The sequence below is a fragment of the Dendrobium catenatum genome, unplaced genomic scaffold, assembly GCF_001605985.2.
Source record: "Dendrobium catenatum unplaced genomic scaffold, ASM160598v2 fragScaff_scaffold_1608, whole genome shotgun sequence".
NCBI classification, from domain to species: Eukaryota; Viridiplantae; Streptophyta; class Magnoliopsida; order Asparagales; family Orchidaceae; genus Dendrobium; species Dendrobium catenatum.
Window position 1 is genome coordinate 2,515,894 of NW_021320070.1, and position 10,281 is coordinate 2,526,174.

General features: G+C 32.9%; 1 protein-coding gene across 1 annotated transcript; it reads right to left on the minus strand.

The window, feature by feature from the left end:
- Window positions 1-7,292: 7,292 nt before the first annotated feature.
- On the minus strand, window positions 7,293-7,975 carry LOC110094588 (40S ribosomal protein S25-4-like). Its single transcript, XM_020819854.2, has 3 exons — window positions 7,819-7,975; window positions 7,665-7,739; window positions 7,293-7,508 (listed from the first exon to the last, which is right to left on the minus strand). The coding sequence occupies exons 1-3, from the start codon at window positions 7,819-7,821 to the stop codon at window positions 7,308-7,310; spliced, it is 279 nt and encodes a 92-aa protein (XP_020675513.1). The 5' UTR covers window positions 7,822-7,975; the 3' UTR covers window positions 7,293-7,307.
- Between the last annotated feature and the right edge of the window lie 2,306 nt (window positions 7,976-10,281).

Consider the following 10,281-nt stretch of genomic DNA (forward strand, 5'->3'; position numbering starts at 1 on the left):
CCATACACTCGTTTAGCGTTCGGTTGGAGATGACCTAACCTGGCATAGAAAGGAGATTAAAGAAATAGTATACTTTATGAATAAAATCAATAAGTACACCACTTCCAATTCATGTCACCATAATAGGATTTTAAATTTACAAAAAAAGTTATATGGCGTAGAACCGTTAGAATCTCTGTTGGCTTAACTATTATCAAGTAATTGCCAACTTCAAATAGATTATATAAGCAAAGATTAAGACATTAACTCTAGGATGTTTTTTAAGTTTAACATAAACTTGTGAATTACTTCCGCTTACTCTGATGGCTTAGCATTTTTTTTACTTTGAGCATTTCCTCTTCATTGTTTCTTATTCCATAAATTTCTCACATTAAATATGGAACAATTTTATATACGGAATGTCTTAGGATTTAGAGTTTAAGAGTTCAAACCTAGTATGAGATGCATAAAACTACACGCACAAAATCAAAACATTGAGAATTGAATCGATTTTGTTGATCAAGCTCAAGTTCTCAGTAAGGACTCTCCATTTATAATCAGTCAAAATTCATATAATTATCTTCACACACAAATTCTTTCGATTGGGAATGGACAGATGCACCGTCCAAGCTTGGGGAACTATTGAAATGGTTCCTTGTTAGCTTGAGCCCTTGCCCTAGGTAATCAGAAGACTTGCTAGGTGTGGTGATCATTTAAGGGCATGTTACATGGCACTGATGGCAGAGCGGGAAATCCATACTGTTCTTAACAATGGAAATATGTCCGTAAACAATAAATTTCTAGTTTGTTAGCAAGCAAGAAGAGTAAGGTTTTGTGGTACAAAAGTTGTGGCAGTCAATTTCCAGAATAATAAGCCCAATGAATTTGTTGGTTCTCACAAAAAGAAACGGTACTTGCTGCACATTCTTAGGGAATATACATTTCCACACTGAGAGGTTACAAATTCAAAGATTCAGATGTCTGTATTGGAAAGTTTGAAAAAGCCCCACTTTCTTTTACTTTGCTTAATTTTAAAGGCTACAACAAAATCAAGCTTTTATCCCACTACATGGGGTTGATTACATGAATCTTTTTTCTCCATTGTGTCATATTAAGAGCTAGATTCTCATTTAAATCTAATAAAAAAAAGTCAATTCTAATATTTTCTAACCATGTCTTTTCAGGTCTACCTCTACCTTTATTAACATAGATCAAATCTAATTCATTCAATTAACATAGATCAAATCTAATTCATTCATACTACTCGGGTCATCAGAAGGCTGACGTTTTATGTGACCAAACTGTCTAAGGCGACTCTCTCTAATTTAATTTTCCATTGGACCTACTCCAACATTTTCACATAGATGATTGTTTCGCATTCTCTCTAAGAGTAAAGTCACTCATCCACATGAGCATCCTCATCTCTTCAACACTTCACTTAATTGTATGCTTCTCTTTTAATGGACAACATTTTGTGCCATAAAGCATTGCAGGCCTAAATAGAAAAAAACTGAAGCACAGAGTGCAGCACACCAACTCTTGATGTTCACTGCCATTATCAAATGTGCACAAATGAAGTGTAATGATGCCTAACAAAGTACTGCATGCTAACATCTCAAAAAACAAAGGAAATAGCTTAGTCAACAAAGATCATGCCCAAATAGCGAAGTTTGTTTCTGAGTTTGTGCGAGAGGTATGCAGGAAAAAAAAATACAAAACAGGACATGAAAGAGATGGGACGAAAACAGAAAGTGAATTGGCTTTTGAATTCTTGGCTTCCGCTAGATTCAAGCATTAAAGCCAGCCTTAAAATGATTTTCTCTCTTTTTTCAACTAAACGGTATGGAAGTATTTCATTTGCTCCTCTCTTAAATTCAATCTTTGTAAAGCACCATGTTTTTTTTGTACACCCCAATTGCATGCATGTACGAGTTTTTATTATAAGCCCACCTGTTTTCTTTAAATATAATAGGGCAGTACTTAAATTAAAGCTCAAGTGATAATCAAATAAACTAAATAATTCAAAGAAATTATCAAGGATCTACAATCATATAACAACAATGGGAAATTGTAATTTAGTTTTCATAAATAGAATTTTTTATGTACCCAAATTTGAACAATACTTAGATCACTGATAAATCCAATATAAAAAGAAGTTTATTAAATACGAATAACGAACTAAAGTTAAATAGTGAGAAATCAATGCCTCATGATCGTACAAGGAAGATATCGTACTCGCTTAGATTAGGTGGTTTCAACATACTCCACAATTGTATACCTCAATCAAATGGAACTTATGATAACAAACTTAACTCCGTAGGATTACAGACAACATCAAGTCTTTTATCACTAGATGGGGATTCGACAAAACATGATCTTTTTTCCTCCATTGTGCCTTATTAAGAGTCCAGAATCTTCATTAAAATATAATTACAAAGAAAGATCATTTCTAATACTTTCTAAACCAACATCTTTTTAGATTTACTCTCTACATTTCGTACAATAGGCAATCTGATAAATCTACTCTCTCTAACTGGTCATCGAAGGCCGATCATTTTATATGAACTCAATACCAATCTAAAGGTGACTTCCTCTTAATATTAGTTTTGGCCAGCTTGGAGCTACTTTCCCAACCTTTTTACGTATATATAACTCGTTAGCATTTTTGATCTCTAAGAGTATAAGCCCACTCATCCACATGAGCATCCCAAATCTCTGCCACTTAACTTTAATTTTATGCTTCATTTTTTAATGTGCACTTTCTACACTCATAAAACATAGCAAATCTCCGCCACTATTTGTAATTATAAAAATTTTCTCTTAAGTTCTAAAAGAGGGTATTTTTTTTCTATCAACACCTAAACCCGATCACTTCTCCAACTTCAACCATCCAGACTTGAATGTCTATTAATTAATATCTCTCTATCTATTTCCACCATCAGTTTGAACCATAGGGCCCGAGATATTCTAAAATGTGTACTCCTTTAAGGATTTGACTCGCCCAAAGTCGACAATCCCCCATCTAGATCTTTTCTAATAAAATTATACTCATATATTTGGCATTTAGATATACTCATGAAAACCTTTAAAGACCTCTATAGGTTCGACCTCCAAAAAAAAAAATTTCAAATTTTTGTTTCAACTCCCACTTTTATTCTTATACAGAAAACTATCATCAGCAAAAAGCACACACCAAGGTACATTCTCTTTGTAAATGTCTAGTGAAGTAACATCCATGACAAACAATAATGATATGAGGCTTAAAGCTAACCGCTTATGTGAATCTAATTGGTGTTTTGAACACAAGTAACAACACCTACACATAGCATATCCTTAATGACTTGAATGTTACAGCACCATTATTAAACGGCGTTCCTTTCTTTTCCGAGAATTTCCCAAAGTACTTCTTTTTTGGAACTTTAATATATACTTTCTCCAATCAATATATATCAATTGATGAGATCCTCCTTATTCTCTCTATGCTTCTCTATCAACTTTCTCAATAAATGTATACTGCTTCCATAGTAAATCCTACCCGGGCCAGTGAATTGCCAATTGATTTTGAGAAACATTAATAATCACGTCATACACCTAGTGCTCAATAACCTCTCTCCTGACAATTGTTAAGTGTATGACATATCAACTTAACTCCTCTAACCTACAAATCACACACTCTGTGCATCAAATTTATGTCGTAATATAGAACCACCACTCTCTACTCATTGTTGGCATAGATTCTTAAGTGTTCGAATATTATGTAGAAATGATTTCGATAAGCCTATGAAATTCCTTCATCTTCAAAACATTTCCACGCCTCTATTAAAATCAATAGGTCCAACAGTTTTTTCACACTTCACTTTTTTAAGCCTCTATTAACTTCGATGTTTACTAATAGAAATGAAAAATAAAAAACACTATTTTAATTTAACGGGTGTGCGTGTTACTAAAGTTAATTGAAATCTCACTATCTTCATTGAAAAGCTTATCGAAATATTTTATTCACCTATGTTAAATAACTTTTTATAATAAAAGCACTTTTGATCTTCATTATTAATGCACTTTACTTGAACTAAATATATACTTCTCTTGTCTTTATGCTTAACTAACTTATACATACATCTTTCACCCACCTTGGTATTCAATATATTATATAAATCATTAAAAGCTAATTTTTTTCATCATATATTGCTTTGTTAGAATCCATACGAGCCCCTTTATGTTCTTCCCAATTTTTTGAAAATTTACATCTAAATCAATTATTATAACAAAGCTTCTTTTTTTTTCCTTACATATTTTGATTCACTCCAAGTGCATACTTTATACCATTCTTAATATCACTAACTATTTTCTCTCACACAATATTACCTTCCTCATGCACGATCAAAATAAGATCATGAATCTTATTCTCAAAAATATTTTTATTAGTATATTACTATAATTTAAATGCCCTCGTCTAATCCTAGGACAATATTTTACTTTCTTTTTTATATTTTGCCACATCATTTTAAAGTTTAAAACTAATAAGCAATATTTGGTACATAAACTTTCACTCGGAATAACTTTACAATCTTTGTAATCTAAATAATCTATTTTCTTATTAAAAAATTCATCTAAATTTTACTATATCCATGCTTATAAGTGAAGAAATTCTCTTCTTTTTTGAGTAAAATCTAATATGGTCATACTACATTCATTACTCATTCCAAATTCATAGCACTATGAATGCTTTTAAAATACTCTACCACTGTACCAACATGTTTATTTAAATCTTTTGTAATAAAAACTTTTCTTTAAGAGATATCTTTTGTATTAATTCTTTCAAGTTATTTCAAAATTTTAATTTTGAACACATATCTAAACCTACATGCGAAGAATAAACACTTATAATATTAATAATATTAGCATCAACAACAATATTTAAAACTATAACTATATCTCCAATTCTGTTAATTTCAATAATATTATCCTTCAAACTCTTATCAATAATCACATCTACATTATTTCTAATACAACTCGTACCCAAATACTATAGTTTATATCCTAAACTATCAATATCCTTAGTCTTCTCTCCAACCCATTTAGTTTCTTAAATGCATAGAATATTTTATCTTCCTATGAATCATAATATATATATTAATTAAATTAATTTGTCTGTAAAAAAATCTATATTCCAAGTTTTTATCCTAATTTTAATTTCAAGGATTGCCCACATCCATCCATGATGTGGAAACCCTTGCTTAACACTGCACTCAGGTGTCAGTGCAACGGCCCTTACACACTTCTCACTATATTCAGGCAATACAACACATCGCTTAAAGGGAACGTCCTGACAGTAACACAATGTATTACAAGATTCATGTAATGATTATTCGATAAGTTTTATGCTGGCTAACAACTACCAAACACAACCCTCTATTTTTCTCACGAAGGCTTGGGACTTGACAATGAGAGTGTTTTTTAACATGCCTCGTAGATCATAGCTCTATGATTATTTAAGTTACCTAAGTTAATAATTCAATGTTCTTAAATTGTTGAAAGTTCAAACTATTCATTGTAGTTGATTCAATCAGATTGAACTTATGTCCCATAAATGTCTTGCTTAGGAATAGAAGAAACACCACTTCAACATCGACTTCAAAATATGTTACATAATTGACCCACAACAAGTATAGGGTAGAGATTGGGTTATTCCATAGGATCCATAACCAATACTTTCAAATAATTAGAAGTGAATAAGCCCAAGTTGCATTTAATACAAAAGCATTGCTCTAAAAAAATTGTCCAAAACATAAATACATTCAAATCAGTGACATTATTGATACGGAAATAGTCATACCTGTTAATGGTGAATGACACACCATAACGCAATTTTTTCTATGGAGCCATGATGCATAAAGCCAGGTGCGGCTAGCGCCATTTTAAACATGACACACAATGTAAAATAAGTCAAATATATTTATTTGTATTAAATACTATTAAAATATTTGCGCCATGCTGTGCGTCATATTGCGCATGCATGGTGCAAATAGTGCGCGTTATTTTGATCTGTCGTGTCGCGCCAAACAAATAGGTCGTATGTACACCGTGTGTAGCATGACTTTTTAAAAATAAGCGATGATTAACATATGATACTTTGTTACAAATATGAAGAATTTTATGATTAAACAATTTTTGAGCTTGATTAGCAATTTTTTAAAAAATGGGAGATTGTGGAATGAGAAAAGAAGAATGCAATATAATGCTTAAGATCATTTCATGCCATGCTAATGCTCCCAATAGGAAAGTATACATAGAGTTACAATATTCCATAGGTTTATTAAAGACCTAATTAGCACTAAAATCAATTAAGCTACATATTAAACACCATAACACCCATTACACATCATAACATATTAAGATAATTATAAACACACTACACTTATTGACCTTAATAGTTATTGAGCCCTCAAAATTGAGCTTGCGCTTAAGACCAAATTAATAGTAAATAGAAATCAAACCACATAAAAAATCCAAGAAGAATCATGAAGACATGAAAATACATGCACAAAAATTGCGAATCTTCAGAGGTCGGCGGTGTTTTTCATTGAGTCAACTTTTTTTTATGATTTCCTCGTGGTAAAAGAGGTGGGCGGCCATTCATCTCCTAGCTCATATAAAATCATGTAACTACTGCAATGTTATTGGAGTAGTATTGGTTAGGCCTGTAGTATCTTCTAAAATAATGGATGTAAATAAAGAACAGGAGAAGATGTTTGTATTGCCAATCAAATCAAGCAAAAAACTTGAGTAGGTGCTTGTATTGTTGATTGGATAGTTGGAATATAAGAGATTACATTGATGTTTGATTGAATCATATCAGGAGCTTAAGCAAGTGCTTTCCATTTAATAATAATTTGAATGCAGCGTCAAGCGCCCGCCATATCATCTAGAATACTCAATAGCTCAACAAAAATGAAGGATTGAGGAAGGGGAAGAAGAGAAGAATCACAATAAGGGGCTTGGATCATTGTGTTGCATACCTAATACTCCCAAATGAAAAAGTATATATAGAGCTACAATATGCCATGCGACTCATTAATGACCTATCATACACTCACATTACTTCAACAATCTTTCAAACATTATAACACCCATTACAATTATAACATATTACCTCAATCTAACAATCCACCATGCTAATTGAACCCTAACACTTTTAACTTTATCCATTATAATTTGCAACCAACGATCGATTGTTTTAAAACTTAAAACTTAAAATAAAGGACCCCAAAAGACTTTCATGCACAATAGATTCTTCCTAATGCAGAAATCCCTCAAAGTAAGCACAATTACCAGTCACTTATTAATAGAAGAAAATTTACTGTTAAACCAAAAAATAATAATAAGACCCATACCCTCAATCTATCAGATAGTACAGATGGAGTAATCATCTTGTACTTGGGGACTTCCGTAAGCATCTTATCGTAGCTTGCCTGATCGAAGAGAACAGCATTGTTCACCTTCTCCTTCTGCTTTCCTTTGCTCCACTTCTGCAAACCACATCTCAAAGAGAAAATATTTCAACAAAATGGTATCTTCGCATATGCATAAAATGAATAACGCTCAGAGGATACAAGTCAAATCGATGCGACAACGCATTCCCTTCTAATCCCAAATCTACCAAAAAAATAAATAAATAAATAAACCTTCTTCTTCTGCTTCCCGCCACCAGACTTGGCTGGCTTAGAAGCCGGAGGCGCAGCCTTCTCCTTCTTAGGCGCCTGCACACGAAAATGCGTAGTCGATCAAACGAACCAAAAAAAAGGCACATCAAACAAAAGGAAGGCAAAATCCCCTCACCATCTCGTGCAGATCTCTCGGGTCGCGAAGAGAACGATCCAACCACGGCGGTTTTGAAGAGAAAGATTACTCTTTTAGCTACTCCCAAATCCTAGGGTTTTAATTCGATTCCATGACGAACCTTCGATTTGCTATGGACTGCAAGCCGTCAGATCAGTTCTCGTTCAACGATCGGCGGTCCAGATGTTAATTAGGTTAATGGGTCTGTCGGGTCAACACGCACACCCGCTTAAATCGTGTTTGTTTGGGGAAACTGCAGTTTTGTGGGGCAGTTAAACTCATAGCATTCAAAATTTATAGGATTTATATATTTAAATATAAACTTTATTATTAGCACACATAACTTTTAAAATTAAAATAAAATCAATTTTAAAATTTCTTATCCTCTTTGTTATATTTATGTTTGGTTATTAATGACATGAGACATGATGAAAATGGGTAGGAGTTGGCGGCTAGATGAGATGCAAAGTGGAGGACTGGGTAGGAGGAGATAGAGCCAAGATGGTATTTATGGGAGGTGCATTAATAAGCATCGTAATTTACACAAAGGTCGCTTGGTGACAAGGAGGTTCAATTGAGTTTTGCGACATGTGCAAAGAGGAGGCGAGCTGCTCGTAAAAAAGTTTTACATTTCAGTATAGGAGATAAAGGTTTTTGCTATTCTATTCAAAATTTGAATGAAAAATCTCTTCATTAAGAGATCCCCTAGTGATGGTTACTTACAAATGTTTAATGTGTTACAACTTGTCCCCATTTTTTTTTTGATATGTCGAGAACTCATCTCGACCCAAATATGACTTTCCCTTTCCGACTTTCTTTAATTGAGGGTTTCATCAAGGTCATTGGCAGAGTTATGGATTGCTATATATACAAATGGTGAAGTTTGTGTCTTTAATTTTTTTGGTGTGTCATATGAAATTAAAAAGAGATTGAAGCTTATTGCTTATAAGTATCAAGAGTTCAAAGTAAAAGGTACATGAGATTTGATTTATGTGGTGTTTAGTTTGAAGTTTAAAAAAAAAGAATAATTTGTCTAGATATGTAGAAGATTTAAAATATTTATAATTTCTATTTTGTACAAATTCAAAATTTGCATAAATCAAGCAAATTTCAAATGAAAAAAAGGACTATAGCTCGTAACCTTACTTTGTTGCTCAAGGTTGTCGCATATCAATGTTGCCGCATCCCTCATCGTTCTAATTATCACCACCAATCATTGACCCAAGGTATTGTTGCTCGGGGTGGTAAGTAAAACATCGAAGTGAAACAAACAAGAAAGATAAAAATAATGGATAGAAAAGAACAACATGATTTAAAGTGAAAAAACTTAAAAAATCGAGAAAAAACCATGGAGCCACACAACAACAAAAAATTCACTATGAAAATATGGGAGAATTAGCACATATCTATCTTCTCTCTTACACCACATTTACATAAGAACAAACAAAGAGATAAAATTACAACCACCAAGCGATGCCCCCTTAAGAAAACGAGAAAGAAAAATATCTCAGTCGGTCTTGTGGCGCTGCGGTGCTAGTTTGGAGCATCACGGTGCTCAAAGCTCTGTCTCTAGTCTACCTAACAGCAACTTAGCGTTGGATCTGGAGCACTGCAACATTCTGTGCTTTGTCTTTTCTCCAAGCAAACTAGGCTACGTTGGGACGTGGAAAATTTTCAGGTTCATAGCTCTAGAACCCAAGCAGGCGACAGAACTGCCCACCATTCCAATATCCTCAGTGAGCACCACAAACTAAGTTAAGATCTGAAGCAACCATATAACCCGATTGATTGACACAATTATAATTTCCACACCGTACTAACAATTTGATTACCACCATTACCACAAAACAATGTATATCAATTTATATTGTTTTGACTTATTTCTTTATTGATTTGTGGTTTGATGTTGTGGATACTTGCTCTTAAATGATTAGGATAGAGATATATAATAATTTTATCTTGTAGGTGGCCATGCATATAAAGAGGTGATTAAATATAAATGATTATGTGACTAATATTCCTTGTAGGTGTTATAATAATGAGTTCATGCCCTAAATATGCATGACCAATAGGGGTCTAAAGATATAGCTTGACATTAATTTATGGTTAGCCCTGCGTGGTTATGTAAACTTAAATTTTAATGTGCTAAGTTTATTGTCTCTTGTAGGGCCAAATGTGTTATTTTACCTTTTTACTAAAGTACTTTTTAGTTTATGAAATTTATGTAGGTATGTGTGTTATTTTCGACGGTAGAAGGTCAATTTATGATGTAGATGAAATCGTTTAAGATCCCACATGCGATATTATTGATGTATTGATTTAAACTAAGTTGTAATTATGGTAAAGCTCAACAACCTCTTTTATGTTTCTAGGTGTATTGCAAAATATAGCTGCACTTTTAGCATTTTTTTTATTATTTTATTATGTGATGATGATTGATGTAATTACTTTAATTGCACACTT